The 18,301-nt window shown below is 30.5% G+C and overlaps 4 protein-coding genes across 15 annotated transcripts in view; 1 reads left to right on the top strand and 3 right to left on the bottom strand.

Annotated features, from left to right (window-relative positions):
• Window positions 1–347: 347 nt before the first annotated feature.
• Window positions 348–6,668, bottom strand: LOC105674754 (DIS3-like exonuclease 2). 7 transcript variants are annotated; one of them, XM_067357986.1, is made up of 9 exons: window positions 6,201–6,660; window positions 5,501–5,811; window positions 4,557–5,248; window positions 4,160–4,421; window positions 3,528–4,063; window positions 3,089–3,377; window positions 2,807–2,997; window positions 2,457–2,739; window positions 348–2,377 (listed from the first exon to the last, which is right to left on the bottom strand). In XM_067357986.1, exons 2-9 carry the CDS (start codon window positions 5,777–5,779, stop codon window positions 2,282–2,284), a joined length of 2,628 nt encoding a protein of 875 aa, XP_067214087.1. In that variant the 5' UTR covers window positions 5,780–5,811; window positions 6,201–6,660; the 3' UTR covers window positions 348–2,281. The 7 variants fall into 7 exon arrangements, with proteins under 7 accessions (XP_067214087.1, XP_067214085.1, XP_067214086.1 ...); XM_067357984.1 differs by having other exon boundaries at window positions 5,501–5,822; window positions 6,122–6,659; XM_067357985.1 differs by having other exon boundaries at window positions 6,122–6,659.
• A 390-nt stretch (window positions 6,669–7,058) lies between these two features.
• Window positions 7,059–10,667, bottom strand: LOC105674774 (sugar transporter SWEET1). Of its 2 annotated transcripts, XM_012371337.2 has the most exons (6): window positions 10,351–10,648; window positions 9,788–9,865; window positions 9,406–9,529; window positions 9,134–9,289; window positions 8,922–9,041; window positions 7,059–8,816 (listed from the first exon to the last, which is right to left on the bottom strand). In XM_012371337.2, the coding sequence occupies exons 1-6, from the start codon at window positions 10,425–10,427 to the stop codon at window positions 8,703–8,705; spliced, it is 669 nt and encodes a 222-aa protein (XP_012226760.1). In that variant the 5' UTR covers window positions 10,428–10,648; the 3' UTR covers window positions 7,059–8,702. The 2 variants fall into 2 exon arrangements, with proteins under 2 accessions (XP_012226760.1, XP_067214104.1); XM_067358003.1 differs by lacking the exon at window positions 8,922–9,041 and having other exon boundaries at window positions 10,351–10,667.
• A 961-nt stretch (window positions 10,668–11,628) lies between these two features.
• On the top strand, window positions 11,629–15,063 carry Vps52 (vacuolar protein sorting 52). Its single transcript, XM_012371227.2, has 9 exons — window positions 11,629–12,087; window positions 12,282–12,457; window positions 12,528–12,912; window positions 12,993–13,178; window positions 13,275–13,400; window positions 13,469–13,653; window positions 13,746–13,830; window positions 13,963–14,166; window positions 14,251–15,063. The coding sequence occupies exons 1-9, from the start codon at window positions 11,857–11,859 to the stop codon at window positions 14,674–14,676; spliced, it is 2,004 nt and encodes a 667-aa protein (XP_012226650.2). The 5' UTR covers window positions 11,629–11,856; the 3' UTR covers window positions 14,677–15,063.
• LOC105674722 (ras guanine nucleotide exchange factor R) overlaps window positions 14,881–18,301 on the bottom strand; it is a 28,279-nt gene continuing 24,858 nt past the window's right edge. For 4 of the 5 annotated variants that reach the window (XM_067357023.1, XM_067357026.1, XM_067357025.1 and 1 more), the window contains exons 7-11: window positions 17,101–17,216; window positions 16,672–16,809; window positions 16,008–16,209; window positions 15,640–15,861; window positions 14,881–15,456 (exon numbers count right to left, since the gene is read on the bottom strand). In XM_067357023.1, the coding sequence (XP_067213124.1) occupies window positions 15,368–15,456; window positions 15,640–15,861; window positions 16,008–16,209; window positions 16,672–16,809; window positions 17,101–17,216 (767 nt within the window). In that variant the 3' untranslated portion in view covers window positions 14,881–15,367. The remainder of the gene's footprint in view (window positions 15,457–15,639; window positions 15,862–16,007; window positions 16,210–16,671; window positions 16,810–17,100; window positions 17,217–18,301) is intronic. The other variant, XM_067357027.1, reaches the window with a different exon arrangement.

The following is an 18,301-nucleotide window of genomic DNA, read 5'->3' as shown; positions in this document are numbered from 1 at the left end:
ATAAGAAGTGTACTCTTTGATAATAGGGCAATAAATGCAATAATTGCAATTTTACATTTTTTTTATATTATAATAAATAATTTATTTGTAAAATATATTATAAATAACATATATGTACACAGTAATTTACTGTATACTACAAAAATCATCAAAAGTATGAGGGAAATATATTTTACAATAACTTGCACGAATGATAGGCGATATATTTTGCGATAATGTGTCGAATTAGAATATCACGCAATAAATTAATTTATAGTAAATATTATTAATAATTGTTAATCAAATACTAACTATACTTATTATCTTTGTCATTCTATTAAAAGATGTGGAATTAATAAAGACAAATATTTGGTTTAATAAACCAAGTGTTATATATTTCTTGTTAACAAGTTAATAGTATTACATTACAAATGTGTAATGTTATTTTTACAACCATATACATTTATTCAATATTTATTTATTCTATAGAAATACTTAGAAAAAATATAATTTTTTATTTCCAAGCTTCTGCATAAATATACATTATCATTTTTTATAGAAATAAAGAAACATGGAAAACATGCAAAAACTTACAAATAAAAAATTACTTTTTTTCTAAGAATTTCTATAGAATGAATGTACATTATCTTATCTTTTCATATTTTTATCTTTTCTGTATTGTCACAAGTTTAGAGCTATTATTTTACATAATACTAAATGTATGTATAAGTGTATGGAATAAAGTTTTGTACATTCCATGTTTTCACACAGCATGTATATCTGGAGGACATTCCGGGCACATTCCAAAGATATCATATTTCTCAAAGATATCTTCAGGATATCTTCTGGATGCCTTTTGGATATGTGTGCTGTGTGAATTAGTTTGATTAAATGTTAAAACATGTTAAAATGTTAATACCCCAATTAAGAGAAAATTTGGAAGCCTGCCGGCAGTTTGCGAGCATATTCGCTCAGAGCTTGACAGCAGATCCGGTGCCATTTGTGTTCGCATTAAGCTCGTGTTCTGCCGGCAGAACCTGTCGATATAGGTTGACAGCAGATTGACGGCAAAAAACAAGCAAGATCTGCGTAATTTAATTTGGTGTCAAATTGTATGCAGAAATCGAGCACAACCTGCCGTCACAATTTAAATGGACTAGCGGCATTTAAATGCTTCATTACAATTTTACATTTCTCGTTTCGCTTATTAAAAGTAGTAAATGAGGTATGCAAAGTATGTAACATATTTTCCTTAATCTACAATATCTTGACATCCCTAAAATGATATGATTTGAAGAAGAAAATTGCATATAATACAATACACTCTTTTCGTAAATCATTATCCCATGTTCCCTATAGCAGAAATTCGCATTTTATTAAAAATACACTTAAGAATGATTCAGTGATCTTTCTTTTATTCGCAAATAATATACAGATGCTGAATATGTATAATGGTATAAACAATATTTTGATCTCATTGCATTAGAAAATTACGTTTTAAAAACTGAAAATAATATATATATTTAAAAAAGTAGATTGTATATCTTAGATCTTTTGCCTGCACTTGTTTTTTCACTTGATTTAGTTTTTCAACTATAATAATATATTGATTTTATAATACTATATAATTTTATCATTTTAATAATGATGAAATGTATAAAATATAACTATATATTTTTTATATATATATATATATATATATATATATATATATATATATATAATATATATATTATATATTATTCATAATAATTATGAAAATATATAATTATAAAGAAATTCTCAATAAGAGCATTGTGCAAAGTATTTCATTTAATTTGATCACATAAAATGTTTCTTATTCAAAATACATTAAGTCAGCATGATTGTTCTGATTTAATGTTTCTAACCGGAGTTATTTGCTTCGGAACAGAATTAATTTTAATCGTATAAAGGAGACACTTTTTATATCCTTAATTCGAATTAAAATACATATTTCAAATAGACAAGTTAGATGAAACATTTTGTACAAATAAATTTATAAAATATATAAAATATATTGATCCTGTGTTTAAAAACAGTTTACACTTAAAACTTGTTACTTGATAATTTCTAATACAATGACGGTAAGGAAACTTCATATTTACAATTATAATTTGTGATTTTCCAAATTCTCGATTGAATTAATATTTTTCGATATGTATACACTTAATATATATTTAAAAATCCTCGTCAAATTTCAATATTTCAACGATTTTGTCATTTGACATATGAAAGTCGATGTGTGGCTTAAAAAATCATTAAAAATACAAATTTCTATCCATTATATTGGTCGCAGTAAAGTTGCCTTCAAACGTATTCTGCCTTCTTCGCAAATTTTTTCTAGGCGCACACGTACCAAACTAAACAAATGGATGGCCTAAAACAAATATTGGCAGTACTTTATAATCATGTTGATATATCATCGTAAACTGAATCGTAAAATATTACAGTAATACCTGCGTTTTGGACGGTTTCTTCCAATTAATAATTAGTGTTGGTACATAATCAGTGAAATAATCTATTGTGGCAGTGGTATGTTTTAATTCTATAAAATCTATTTTAAATGTTGCACCAGTATCACAAAGTATGACATGTATATGGCCCCCCTTCAGGAATACTACAATAGCTGAATCTTCAAAGGCAACTGTATTACCTACCATATATGTAAAGAACATCTCGATGCTCTGTTCATGAGCTAAATGAGCACTGTGTTTCTTCACATTGCAATTGGCTGCAATTCTGTCAAATTAAAGCTTATTAAAGCAAATTTTTTACAATTCTCTTCTTTATGTTACGCCATACATACTTGGAACACAATTTAACTGTCCATTTCTTTGGCAAAGGCTTATCCGCGATCGTTGCATAAAGCAAACGGTGAGTTATACAGTCAGCATACCTTCGTATAGGAGAAGTGAAGTGTGTGTAATACGGCACATTTAAAGCATAATGATTTAAATCACTCGAAGAAATGGTAGAGGCACATACGTATTCCGAACGCTAAAATATAAAATTTATAAAATTAGATTATGGATTCCTGATTAATAATCTTTATAAATTAGATATATAAAAAGCGTCAATGAATTCTTGCCCGCATTGTCTTTGAACACATTTTCATGACAGCCATCGTAATGGATTTCATATGATCGTTTACTGCAGCGGGATTATATTCTAGATTGTAATGATGGATGCTGGTCTGTAAGGCTCCCGCTGTTTCAATATCCAAATGAATTTCAAACTTTTGTAACAAATCAACATTTGTCTTAAAGAATTCCATATTTGGATTTCTATGAATACGTAATAAAGCTGTTTCTGGAATTGTGGTGTGCAAATGTGTAGCTACTGTTATATTTGCTAGCAACATAAATTCTTCTATAAGGCTAAAACAATATACATACATTCAGATAATTAAACTATACAATTAAAAATAAAGTCACTTTTCTTGTACATAATATAAATGAACGCAACGTAATAATATTAATACAATGTAATGCAAAGTTGAGGGAAATATAAGTAAATAGAAACCACACCTGTTGCTATCTTTTTTTTCCTCCAGATAAAAATTTGTAGGCGTTGGAAAGCCATTTTTTAGACTGAGATTGGCGTCTATAGATATTTGTAACTTTGGTTGGTTTAATCTAAGTGCACCATTACTAAATCGTATTTTTCGTAGCTGAATGGATAGCTTGAATAATCTGTTTATTATGTTAGATAATGTCGATATTGTATGATCTCCGTTTATATAAACAAAATCTGTAGGCCAGGATTTTTCTGGATTATCAATCATAGCTTGTGCCGATTCATGGGACATTTGACAGCACGACCTTATTACAGTTTTCGCAAAACGATTTTTCACGATTTTACCATCTGGAGTCATTTCCCATATTACAGAAAAAGCTAATTTATCTTTTCCAGCTGCTAAAGAACAAAGTTGTATTAATTTCTCCGGTAACATGTGATAAGTTTTATGTGGCATATAAATAGTAGTAGCTCGTTTAGATACTTCAACATCTAGTGGAGAAAGAAATTCTAAATAGTGTGTGACATCTGATATATGTACTCCAATCTAAAATTAATTAAAAATGGTATATATATACAAAAAAGCGATGCCTACTGATACCTTGTGAAACAATGTTCTTATTATGTTAAATTTAATAATTACTTCATAGTTTCCATTGTCCAAGACTTTACAAGAAATAGCATCATCTATATCAACAGCTGTTGCAGGATCTATCGTAAAAATGCATTCATGTCTCCAATCCTCTCTACCTTGTAGATCAGAATCCGTTAATACATAATTACTGCCTGGAAGTCCTTTCAATAAATCTTCTTTATACGGTGATATATCTAAGTTATTTTCAAGTAATATTGTTTGTAATTCCGCTTCTATTTCACCTACTTTACCCACTGTTGAAAGATATTTTCTGAAATATATACATTTATATGTATATTATATATAATATATAAAAATAATCAGAAATGTTGATATATATATTTGCATAACAGAGATTGCATTAAACTTTCATTAATGTATATTTTCACACTTAATACAGACTTACCCAGATGCATAATCTATTTGCTCCCATGAATCAATACTAACGAGAAATAAAAAATTCTCATAAAAATCAAGTTGACTCAAATATAAAGGCGGTAGTGATTCAGGATTTATGATAATCATTGGTATTTTTAGATCTCTTGGTCGAAGCAACACAAGTTCATTTTTTTTTATTAAAAAACCAACTGCTGTTCTAGGATGTACCTTTTCTAATATACAAACAATTGTACCAGTCCTTTGTATACTTCCATCGGAAAATCTGATCCATGCACTTTCAGGATGTATAGATGCTACAACTAAATCTCCGTCAAAAGCACCATTTCTATTAGAACCAAGAATTAACAAGTTCTTTTTATCGTCTATATCTAAATATGAATGGCTTAAATACTTATAAGGAATGGGTTTTACAGACAGATTTCCTTTTACAAATTGTACATTATATGATGTCCGATTGTTCAAAATTTCCTGCATTATTGGCACAGGAATATATTCCGAAAATTTAAGTGTTACGATATTTGTCTGTTTATTTTTTGTTTTGTTTGTCTTATCATCATTTACTACTTCCTTTCTATTATAATTATATTCTTTTAATATATTATCTGTATCTGATACATTTTTTGCTGTTTCTGCATGTGCTTCTGTCTCTTCTGTTCTCTTCTCGAAATCTTTCTTTGTTATTATATCATGAGTACTGACCTATTAAAAAAAAAAATTATTTTTATAATTGGAAAATTGTTGCACAATACATATAGAGATAATAAATTTATGTTTTATAAAATTTATAAAATAACTAATTTATAACTAAGTTATAACTAATTATATTTATATAAATGTTAAAAATCTTGATACAAGCAAAAATACAATATTCAGTACGAAATTATTATAACAATCAATAATAGACTGACAAAATTATAAAAAAATTTGTATTAACATATACTCAACACTAACCGAATTTGTAACTAAATTTTTAGTCACCCACTCATTAAAATTGAGAATTCGTACGTCTTTCTTGTTTCTTTTTTCTTCCACTGATTCATTTCTTGCAATATAACGTTTTAGGCTGTTTGTTTTGTGACTTGAAGAAGAAACCTTTGATGTACTTGGAAATTGAGCAGATGCTGTATTATTTTGCATTGAGAAACTTGATGCAGCTTGCTCCTCCGTTTCATCTGCTGTAGTCCTATCACAGGTTGCATTTTTTTCTTTGGATGGAAGACTTGAAGACATCTCTAGCTTAGTTGCAAACTGTGTAGTAAGATCTACCAAATTTCTATATGTATTAATAAACGATTTATTTATTAAAGAATCTGTTTTATTATTTATATTTATTTATATATTTATTAAGAATTTATTAAAGAACACTGTTTTTTTCACACCACTCTTTTGTTTATTTTTGCACAATGTAGTATGCTTCCCACAGGATTTAGTTTGAACTTTTTTCATACTTTTATCAATTTTCGATGACGAACGTTTATATTTAACGATTATTGGTGCAATAATGAAATAAATATCAATCGTATCTAATGCAAAACATGACTGAAAAAAAAAAAAAAAACTTTTAATTCTTACGCCTAAAATGAATTTCTGCGAATTAATTAGGAATCCCTAGCTTCGTTGAAGAGCGCTTTCGTAAATGATGAATATATACCTGCTATTGTAGCAGTTCAAATTATGTGAAAAAAGATAAACATATGGTCGTTAAATTTGTAAGGTTAACCGGTGAAAATTTTGGTTAAGTTAGGTTGAAATGTATTAAAATAAAGGCTCCTTTTTACGCTTATGCTCGACGCTCAATTTCAGCGTTTGGAGACATTACGTGATTAAAAATAATCAATTATTGCAATGGTTTTAATATTGACATAATTTTTTAGGCGTTCTGCAAAAATAGATGCGTTCAGAAAACGGTAGTGTGAGCGCTCATCACCATTGGAGTATTCTATCAGATCTTTTAGAGCCAACAAATCAACATCGAGTGTTGACAGGACATACATAACAGTTGTGCAACTGTTGTGTTTCCTGAACGCTCCCAATGTCACGCCGCAACAATCGCAAGAACTCTTCGATTAGCATCCCAGAGGGGAAATGAGAATACGCGCTAGTTTATCGAATTAATGAATTCTTTAAGGCTTATAATTGCCCAGCAAGAAAGAGAATAAATCTGAATAAGAAGTGTACTCTTTGATAATAGGGCAATAAATGCAATAATTGCAATTTTACATTTTTATATTATAATAAATAATTTATTTGTAAAATATATTATAAATAACATATATGTACACAGTAATTTACTGTATACTACAAAAATCATCAAAAGTATGAGGGAAATATATTTTACAATAACTTGCACGAATGATAGGCGATATATTTTGCGATAATGTGTCGAATTAGAATATCACGCAATAAATTAATTTATAGTAAATATTATTAATAATTGTTAATCGAATACTAACTATACTTATTATCTTTGTCATTCTATTAAAAGATGTGGAATTAATAAAGACAAATATTTGGTTTAATAAACCAAGTGTTATATATTTCCCGTTAACAAGTTAATAGTATTACATTACAAATGTGTAATATTATTTTTACAACCATATACATTTATTCAATGTTTATTTATTCTATAGAAATTCTTAGAAAAAATATAATTTTTTATTTCTAAGCTTCTGCATAAATATACATTATTATTTTTTATAAAGATGAAAAAATATGGACAACATGCAGAAGCTTACAAATAAAAAATTATATTTTTTCTAAGAATTTCTATAGAATAAATGTACATTATCTTATCTTTTCATATTTTTATCTTCTCTGTATTGTCACAAGTTTAGAGCTATTATTTTACATAATACTAAATGTATGTACAAGTGTATGGAATAAAGTTTTGTACATTCTATGTTTCCACACAGCATGTATATTTGGAGGACGTTCCGGGCACATTCCAAAGATATCATATCTCTCAAAGATATCTTCAGGATGTCTTCTGGATGCCTTCTGGATATGTGTGCTGTGTGGGTTAGTTTGATTAAATGTTAAAACATGTTAAAATGTTAATACCCCAATTAAGAAAAAATTTGGAAGCCTGCCGGCAGTTTGCGAGCAGATTCGCTCAGAGCTTGACAGCAGATACGGTGCCATTTGTGTCCGCATTAAGCTCGTGTTCTGCCAGCAGAACCTGTCGACATAGGTTGACAGCAGATTGACAGCAGAAAACAAGCAAGATCTGTGCAGTGTAATTTGGTGTCAAATTGTCAGCAGAAATCGAGCAGAACTGCTGTCACAATTTAAATGGAATAGCGGCATTTAAATGCTTCATTACAATTTTACATTTCTCGTTACGCTTATTAAAAGTAGTAAATGAGGTATGCAAAGTATGTAATATATATTTGCTTTATTGGGACAAAAAGAATACTTATGTTTTAATGAATTTATTAGGCCAAATTTCGAAATTATTACAGTTTCGGTTCAACTCGCGGCGGATTTTCAATTTCAAAATTCAGTTTAATATTCTGAATCTCCTGTGGGGATTGTATCAGATTATTGTATTAAACTGATAAGTTTAATTAAGCCACTGGCCACACTTTATCTGCACTGTAGATGAATCTTGAGTACGAGTTTATATATAAAGAAACACGCCACATAGCGGCGAACAACATCAAATTGCATTGCGCAGATTTTGCTCGATTTCTGCCGCCAATTTGACATCAAACTGCATTATACAGATCTTGCTCGATTTCTGCCGTCAATCTGATATCAAATTACGTTGCGCAGGTCTTGTTCGGTTTCTGCCGCCAATCTGCTGTAATAATTCCGAGCAAATCCTGCTTGGTTTCTGCTACTGATCTGCTGTCAAATTATGTCAGCAGGTTTTGTAACATTTCTGCTAACAATCTGCTATCATCATCTGATGTAATAGGTTTCGTATACAATCTGCTGTCTTTCTGCTGACAAAAATTTGTAGCAGACGTTTGGCAATATCTGTTCGAACAGACTTTGCTGACTGGAATGTTTCTATTTTTTTTATAGAAAAATCTATAGTTGTATCTATTATAAAATACTGTTGCTCTATAAATAAATGTAGTGGGTATCCTGCATTGAGCACATCGTATATAACAGGTACTTTTTTTTTAAATTGTGAAGAACTATAATTTTAGTCTTCCTTCTTCTGTTCACTCAGTAATCCACCTTGTGACTTTTTGGATGGGAATATAATAAAGAGAGATAGTTGAGCTACATTCAGCGCAAGGCCGACAGCATTCTGAAACTGTTAAAGTTTGGAATATGATAAAGATTAGCAACAATTTGCAATAAATATTAGCGGCTTATCTCTTGTTGAATATTTAAACATGCAATGTAAAAAATAACTCACAATAACAAAAATATTGTCAATGCTAAAACCATACAGTAACCACAGAAAGGAAACAAAAGTACCCATGAAGATAAGTGGGAATGGTAGAATTTCTGTGTTCTTTGTTTTTATAACATCACTCTAAAACAAACAATAATTAATTAATAAGATTATCTTTTACAAATAAAAAAATATTTAAATATATATGAAAAAAATTATAAATATGTTCTTACAATATGTACAAGAGGTGCTCCAATTAAGAGAAGAAGAAGCACTGTAACCACTATACCAAATCTGTATTCAATTTTTGTCGAATCTTCTATTTGTGCATACCCAATGAGCATTAAGACAAATATTGTAATTTTGAATATTAGTTTATGCACCTTTTGCTAGAAAAAGAAGATATTATATCATTAATAGGAAGTTCAATTTTATCAAGTAAAAAATTTGATATATTTTAACGTTTATATTAAATATATTTCAATGTTAATATTTGAATAAATACCGTGTTTGAAGTAAAGTGGTAGTACCATATCATGTAGGATAAACTTGTAGCTAAACCAAACAAATTAACAACTATCATAGTAAAATCTCCTAACATTAATGCATATCGAAGCATTAGTATGCATCTAAAGATTAAAAAAAAATTATTAATTAAGTTGAACAATTAAATTTACTTATATTTAACTTTTCTAACATTATTTTCTACTTAATTAAGCATACAAGTATTTAGTTTTTCCAGTTTAACTGCATAATAATAAAAACTCTTAACAATTGCGTGTTGCTATTTACAAAACATACAAAATTTAATTCCTACCAAATAATTATATTCATATTTAATAATTTTTATATTCTTAAGAATAATATATAAGAATAATATAACTCACAATCCTATACCACCAAGAAAGGGCATTGGATCAACTCCCTTGGAAGTTCCTTTTTTATATATGTCTTTGCATATAAATCTGCAAAAGATTAATATAACAGACAATCTATTATCCTTCTTCTATAAATGCAAATTTTATAATTTCTAATATACTGTATTTTGTAGAAAATTTTAAACAGTTTATATTACCTCAATAGTAAGCAAATATTAGAATAATATATCACAAAATCTGATGAGAAATATGAGCTGTTATTGTAATATAACACTATTATAGCATATCAAGTTCATATAGTCAGCAATTATAACTATTGTGCACAGAAAAAAGTAGCACCTCTTAAGTTTAATCATTTAATAATCTTTTAAATCATTTTTCAATTAACAGTATTAATAAGTATTTAGAAGTTAATTCAGAGAATATTTTGTATGTTATTTAGTGCGATATCTTAGGCTAATCAAGTTTTTTTTAGCTTTCCCGAGTAAAGATCCTCACTATGATAATGGAGCCACGTATTAAATTATATTTACTAAAGAAAATATTTTGAAAATATTATTATAAATACTTACACTCCTGATGACATCTGTAACATCGTGACGATCATGGCAAATTTGCCTATGAATTCTTTATATTCTTCCAAAACCATCTTGCTCGATTTTATTTGCACGATTCACTATACGTGTACCGACACTCGTTGATTGTTATCAAAGTCAAACGCGCTTGGAATTAATCAGATTTAAGTCACGGTCACGACAATTACCATGCACCACCGACGCATTACCACGTGAACTGATAACTGATTCGCGGTAACAGATTCGTTCTTTGTTGTTGCACTTTCTGTACTAGTGCATGCAAGTGCATGAAGTGTGCGCTAAAGTCTGCATCAGACGATGCAACTTGTTGCAGCAATTCACAAATGATCTAGTAAATTACTAGAAATGCTGTGTGCTGCATGGTGCATTTCTAGTAGTTTACTAGATCGCTTGCGAGTTGCTGCAACAAATTGCACAGTCTGATGCAGGCTTAAGCCGAGAGCACAAGCTTTTACATAATGCGTAATGCATAAGCATAAGGAAATTGATTGGTCTATATATAAGCATAAGCAAATGCATAAGGAAATGGACCAATCAATTTCCTTATGCTTATGCGTTATGCTTTATGCAAAAGTCTGTGCTCCGGCCATTAAGGGCCTATTCAGACAAACTTGCATAATCGCATAAACATATGCATAAGGAAATTGATTGGTCCATAAGCAAATGCATAAGAAAATGGACCAATCAATTTCCTTATGCATATGTTTATGTGATTATGCAAGTTTGTCTGGATAGGCCCTAAAGCGTTTTTGCTAGCAAGGCAACAATCATATAATTTTTTCCTAAGAGTGATCCAAAGAGAACTCCCCTATCTAATAGCGTTTTCGAATAAACGGGGTTTGAACGATCTAGGGTTGATCAATCACTATTTTACTATAAATGCAAGTCTTTCATTGGTGGAGAGGTTGCAATGACGTCATTAACCAATCTTGGGTCGTTCAAATCCTGTATAATCGAAAACGCTATAAGCTCCACTCTGCCGAACTCAGGGACCACTTCCGTCTACTCGAGCGAGCTCTTATATCATTATGTGTTCCTATTGCAAATTGCTAAAAATCCTAGCTAAAATGGAGCGTTCGGGTTATTCCAACGGATAACCGTAACCTTTCTACATGCTTATTTTCGCTTCTTTTGACAGTGCTAGGCTGCTCGTAAAACAATTAGTTAAAACGTCTTTTTTGGAATTTTTGGAAAGTTTTTTATTGCAAAATTTTTATTTTGAAATTCCAATTATTAAAGAAATTAAAAAACGTCTTTTTTAAAGACGTTTTTAGGACGTCCTAAAGATATCTTATTTAGAACGATACGCGGAGCTCACATGTATGTACGTGGTTTGCGCATATGTGCGGTATTCCTTCCGTCATACCGCTTGCTGCTGCGTCTTTGATGATGCGTTTGTTCACATATGATGCAAAGTGATTGAAATACTTTGTAAATGAAGTATTTAATTATTGTTTAAGTTGTATATCAAAAGATTTAAGAATGGCCGAGATAGATATTTTTGACAACAACGAAGGACAACTACCTCAGGATCTTGGAGATGATGTCGTTCAAGAAGTCCTCAAAACTGGCACCGATCTACGGCAATATTCCAAACAAATCGAAAAGGAACTTAAGGAGGTCGAAAATAAATCAATTCAAGATTACATAAAAGAAAGCGAGAATATAGCTAGTCTACACAATCAGATTGCCGATTGCGACAATATCTTGGAGGTTAGATTAAATTGGAATTCATTGATGACAATTCCATTATTAAATATTATTGGCATACATGTATATAATTGAAATGGAAAATAAATATTAAATATGTCACCAAATATGATTCACATATTTTTTTTATAGAATATTGTTAATGAATAAAAATGAAAACATTTTGTAGCGACTGATATATTATTTTTTACTTACAGAAAATGGAATCAATGTTGATGAACTTTCAGTTAGATTTAGGAAGTATTAGTTCCGAAATACTTTATTTGCAGCGTAAGTCTGTTGCTATGAGCCAGCAGCTATCTAATAGACAAGCAATACGTGGTCCTCTTAGTCAATTTATCGAAGACATGATTGTGTCTGAAGCTCTCATTGTGTAAGACAGTTTAATAAATTTTTATAAAAAAATGTTATGCGAAGATAAACATGCAATGAATTTGTTTCAGTGGTATTATGGATTGTCCTGTGACTGAAAAGGAATTTTTAATTCAGCTACAAACACTGAATCATAAAATTAACTTTGTGAAGGAACAAAGTTTCAAGGAGGCAAAGTCTTGTCTAGATGTAAAGGATATATTAGAGAAGTTGAAAATAAAGGCAATGGCAAAGATTAGAACATATCTGCTGGAACAAATTTATAAATATAGAAAACCAATGACAAATTATCAAGTGCCACAGAATAATATGTTAAAATATAAATTCTTTTTTGAGTTTATTATGACAAATGAGAGAAATGTGGCAGAAGAAATCATTGGAGAATACATTGATACGATGAGCAAGATATATTATTCATATTTTAAGTCCTATTCGTCGAGGCTGATGAAATTACAGGTAGACAAAGCAACAGAACTGATATTATTTGACTATTTTGAGACAAAACATTAAATTACAATATAATTATTTTTTGCAAGTTTGAGGAAAGAGCAACAAAGGATGATTTAATGGGAGTTGAAGACACAGTGGGCAGAGGTATGTTTCATAAAACGACGTTAAAACATAAAGGCACTGTCTTTTCGATAAATACAAGGGGTGAAGTTTTGTCTCAATTGGAAGCACCTATAATTGTTCCGCACCCTGCCTCTGCTTCTAAGACACGAGTAAATACTGGTGATATAAATATATATATGAATATATAATTATGTATTATGTATTTTTCAAACTATATCTTGTAAATTAATATTGTTATTTTACAGTATTATTATGAAGCCCTATTCAGAAGTGAACAGTATGCTGTGGCTGATAATGCTTGCAGAGAATATTTATTCCTAACCGAGTTTTTTAAAGTTTATAATACACAAGCATTAGATATTTTTTATCAGGTAAAATTGATCATGTATAATGATTTATTTGATGTGTAAGATAAATATACATATTTCACTTTTGACAGGTCTTGGGAAAAACGTTAAATCTCATGAAAAAGAACTTGGAATCATTTGTTGATGATTGTTACGATACAATTGCTCTGTTTCTCTGTCTAAATTTGGTGATGCATTATAAACTGGCATGCCACAAAAAAGCTGTACCAGCTTTGGATAAATATTGGGACAGTTTAATAAGCATAATTATGCCTAGGTACTTAAAAATAATTAACATATTTAAAATAATTGCACTAATAATTATCTTAATATTTTATATTATATTTTGCAAAAATATCTACTTTTTAGATTTAAATATGTGTTTCGATTAAACATAGACAGCGTAAGAAACTGTGATCCATCAAAATTTAACAAGGAGACTGGACCACATTATGTAAGTATCCAAGTGCAAAGGATTTTATTATTTATAATATAATATTGTTGACATCATATAGTAACTTAATAATACTGGCAATCTTGGCAATTGTATAATACTGGAAATCTTATTCAATATATAAATTTTTAGATTACCAGAAGATATGCAGAATTTAGCGCAGCAATGATAAGCGTAGTCAAAGGATTCCCCTGTGAAGAAGCAACTCAGTTATTGGCAGAACTGAGAGAAGCTGTACAATGTTTTTTACTAAGAATGGCAGCTATTTTCTCGAATCGAATGCAGCAATTAGTATTTCTTATCAATAATTATGACCTAATACTTGGAGTGTTAATGGTGAGTAGATTTTATTTGACATAAAAAAGTATAATATGTCAAAACAGAATAATTGAATATAATATGTGTTATATTCAATTACAGGAGAGAACACGCGATAATTCGAAAGAAGCGGAAAGCTTTCGAGAGCAATTAAATGCGCGCTCTTCCGAATTTGTCGAAGAAGTCTTGAGTCCACATTTTGGTGCTATAATTCAGCTAGTGAAGGAATCGGAAAATTTAATCGAAAAGGGCCAAGTTGACGATTTGAAACGACAAGAAGAGAAAGCATTATCTCTGGTAAAATCTTTTACGAAAAATTGGAAACAAGCATTAGAAGAGATACATAGAGAGGTGTCGCATTCATTTCCCAGTTTGATACTCGGCGGCGCGCTAGTTCAACGTGCAATGACACAGTTAGTGGAATATTACAATCGTTTTCATAAGATCTTGCCGCCGAATGTACGCCCGCAACTTACAAATATCCATCATATAATGATAGAAATTAAAAAGTATAAGACAAATTATTAGTTAAAATTGTAAAAAAAAGATTGATTACGCCCAAATTGATATTAATTCTTTATTATAAAAAAAACTAGTCTAATATATTATATATAGCATTCAAGTTTGTAACAATTAAAAACTGATTATTATTTGTTAAATCAAGATGTAAATTTTTTTTGTTTTATTTCTTAATTCGAAAAAGTCGGGAAATATTCTTGTAAATTACGAAAATGAAAATTCTGTACATTTATTTATAAAATATGAACTACAAAATAATACTAAACATGGTATTGCGTTACCATTCTATACAATAGCGATTAATTCTTCGTACTCTTGTGCGTATGGCACAAGTGCACGAATCTCTAATGTATGCCTACCTTATATAAATTAATATGTATACATATACATTAAAAATGGTCTCGTTATTTTTTTCCTCCGATTTTACGACACCTATGGCATAATGTGTCAATTTATCAATGACTGAATCCAATCATGATGCGGCGAGCACGATTACATTAATCATTTTGATATAATCAAATTTAATCGTACATTCCATCGCACTCACGCAGGGAATTTATGCCTATTTGCTATATCGAGTTCTTCAACTTTTCGAGAAATTGTACATACACTTAACATTACGAAGATATTAAGATCTCACCTGCGTGATTGCAGCCTATGCTGTGGTTCGATTAACTTATATTTATTACATTTTGTCATTTTACAAAACACCGTCGATAGCATGTAACACTCCGTTCGTCGCTGGCACGTTATGCGTTACAACGTGTGCCTCATTTACTCGTACTCGTCCTGAAACAATAATGCATCATCTGAATTATCTGAAAAACTACCATTTGATGCCATTTATTTTTATGATAATATAATGCGTTGAGAGATGACTGAAAATATTAATGCGTGACGAGTTTTATTATTGGAACATGCACTATAAAGAGCAAATAAACATAAACTAATAATTTATTCAATCATATTTACCGCCATTTTTGTGGATGTGAACCGGTGATTGCGGACGGAGGGTATCCTTCTGAATGTAATACCTCATTCCCGCTGTGTAAAGAGTGGTGGGAACCACATGTCGCGAAATTATCGTTTTTGCCGCTTCTGGGCCGTCCTCTTCGGTCCAAATTGGGGCGCCGTTCTTCGTTAAATCGGTGAAAGCGGAATCGGTCGGTGCGAAGATGGTGAATGTCTTCGGTCCTGGAAAACCAGTTTATATTAAAATATTAAACAATGGAAACAATCATGAAAATTCTAGATAGTCCACAACATTTACGAAACAAAAATATAGCAAAGGCATATATACGAATTGAAATGCTATCTCTTAGCTTGATTTTTCAATTTACCTGCGAGCGTGTCCTCTAAGCCCGACACGTGGAGCATTCTAAGGAATTTGGTGAACCTCCTCTCGCGATCGGCTTGCAGAGTTTGCACCAAATCTCCGACCGGAAGAGGGAACATGACCCTGTCGACGGCATGAGCGATACCTTGAGGAATCTCAATGTCCCGTTTATTAGGCGCGACACGCGCTCCGTTTATTGTTGTTATCTATTTGCAAACAATACAAAATTGGAATAAATGAATAATGTATGTAAAGTGGAACAATCGTATATAATATGGGCGCATCAAATTCTGGACCATTTTATGTATGTTAAGTGAACATCTCGTCTTGCAAAAAATGGACTACGTGACAGAATTCCGCAACATTCAGCATATTCATTAAATGAAGGAAAATTTTTAATATATTCATGAAGGTCAATAAACTGGATCACACAAAGACAGACATGAATTAATGCAGTGGGCGCTTATGAAAATAATGCCGCGTTGAATTAGAAAATTTAGAAAAAAATTTGAATTAGAAAATAATCGATTTCTTGATAAACGATTCTGTAGATTAAATTAACGACTTAATAATTTCTTTTAAATCAATAAATAAAATATAAAGCAAATAATTTCATAAAAATGAAGAAAATATTATCTAAATTGTGACACTCTAAAATATAAAATTACTTTTACATCGTTCCATTCGTGATCCTGCATCGCATACTCGTTCACTCGCAACTGCGTTCCAGCAAGACTGACGCCGGTCATCTCGTCTTGCAGGGACTCAATCTTGAAGGCTCCCGGAATGACGTGATGAAGAAGAAGCTGTTATAAAAGAAATTCTCGTTAGTATAAAATTTCGAAATATTATCAATATAAAGAATCCCTATAAATACTTGTTACATTTCATAATTTATTTGATTAAGGTCAATTAATTTTACACTTGGCTTAATAAGTCTTCACGTTTTCAATTATACTTCTAAAAAATAATGAATCAAGTATGGTTCAATACGTTAGTTCAATTATACGATTGACTAATTGGCTAGTGAAATCAGCCGTTAGATATCTACCGTTAGCTATAGATAAATTATTAATGATGGCTTATATAGCGCGTACCCCACTTAGAAGTCTCGGATTATCATGGAATTTTTGCTCAGCTTTCTCTGGTCCTCCCAATTGCACCAATAACGTCCTGAAAGCCTTGTCTGTAGGGACGAATATAGTGTATGGACCTGCAAATAATGTTAAATAGAAAATGATGTATTAAATATTGAATTGATTATAAATTTCTTTAAACCACTTCAAATTCTTTTAATCAATTATTTCGTTGAATCAATCTTTTCAAAAATATTAAAACCTATAATCTCCGAGTGATTAACAATCAAAAGTAAAATAGCAAATTAAATTTCAACAAAAAAAGAATGACAAAATCGTATTCGTCGATGAATTTCAATTGAACGTTAGTAGAATTTTAATTAAATAAATATGTATACGATGTTACAAATTAGAAAGTTAATGTTTACGCCTCGCTAATTTCATCTTATGAAATAAACATAAGAAATATATTATACAATCATTGTTGTATGTCGTTTGACAGATACAAATAGTTTTTTGCAATTAATTATATATGTGATTACGCTTTGTTCACTAGACATTCTCTTCCATATGTTTCTGACATGTTAGTTGTACATACACATGAGTCTATCGTCCTATAATGATCGTGGAAGGAAAAGCATGTCATTGGAAAATGTGGTAAAGTTGCACAATGTTTCAGACCGATAATTGCATCCGCAATCGAACGGAACTATTGACGGGGGACCGTTGAAAGAAATCGTGCTGTTCACACGAAGATCACAGCGGCTTTATTTTTTTAACAAGCGTGCGAACGCGGTCAATAAAATTGTTAGTATATTAGTGACAAAAAAGGACTGTAGTATTTTCTTTATAAAAGTTTATCTCTAAATAAACGAAACATGCCCAGCAGACATTAATCGGAGTAGTGTAATCGACCGTTTAATGCAAATTGTTTATGGCCGAAGGAGCGCGTGAAAGGATCGACGTACTTATATGTTATAAAGAGGTTTAACTTGAACTGAATTCTTCGTGTTTCAGAATTATGAATTTTACATTGCGAGCGTAACGCGCAAAGAAGCGTGACTATCACTTTCATGTAACACGTCGATATCGCCATAATTCTTTTATGTTTAACTTATCAAATAAATTTATTTCAATCTCATTTAATTAAAAAGAATCAGTTAAATTGAAATTCGAAAGTCTAAAGCAATGTATTAAGCGAGCTGTCACGCGAATAACTATA

Source organism: Linepithema humile, chromosome 6, assembly GCF_040581485.1.
Source record: "Linepithema humile isolate Giens D197 chromosome 6, Lhum_UNIL_v1.0, whole genome shotgun sequence".
In the NCBI taxonomy this organism is placed as follows: domain Eukaryota; kingdom Metazoa; phylum Arthropoda; class Insecta; order Hymenoptera; family Formicidae; genus Linepithema; species Linepithema humile.
The sequence above is the reverse complement of the archived record's forward strand: the minus strand, read 5'-3'. Positions and strand labels throughout refer to the sequence as shown.

Excerpts from the sequence above, each read along its gene's own strand:
- LOC105674774 (XM_012371337.2), bottom strand. The coding sequence starts at position 10,427 with ATGGTTTTGGAAGAATATAAAGAATTCATAGGCAAATTTGCCATGATC. Across the intron at positions 9,290-9,405 it reads ACCACTTTACTTCAAACACG|CAAAAGGTGCATAAACTAAT; the intron begins GTATTTATTCAA and ends TTCTTTTTCTAG. Across the intron at positions 9,042-9,133 it reads GAGCACCTCTTGTACATATT|AGTGATGTTATAAAAACAAA; the intron begins GTAAGAACATAT and ends TGTTTGTTTTAG.
- LOC105674754 (XM_067357986.1), bottom strand. The coding sequence starts at position 5,779 with ATGTCTTCAAGTCTTCCATCCAAAGAAAAAAATGCAACCTGTGATAGG. Across the intron at positions 5,249-5,500 it reads AAAATTTAGTTACAAATTCG|GTCAGTACTCATGATATAAT; the intron begins GTTAGTGTTGAG and ends TTTTTTTAATAG. Across the intron at positions 4,064-4,159 it reads TGGACAATGGAAACTATGAA|ATTGGAGTACATATATCAGA; the intron begins GTAATTATTAAA and ends AATTAATTTTAG.
- Vps52 (XM_012371227.2), top strand. The coding sequence starts at position 11,857 with ATGGCCGAGATAGATATTTTTGACAACAACGAAGGACAACTACCTCAG. Across the intron at positions 12,088-12,281 it reads ATTGCGACAATATCTTGGAG|AAAATGGAATCAATGTTGAT; the intron begins GTTAGATTAAAT and ends TTTTACTTACAG. Across the intron at positions 14,167-14,250 it reads TAATACTTGGAGTGTTAATG|GAGAGAACACGCGATAATTC; the intron begins GTGAGTAGATTT and ends ATTCAATTACAG.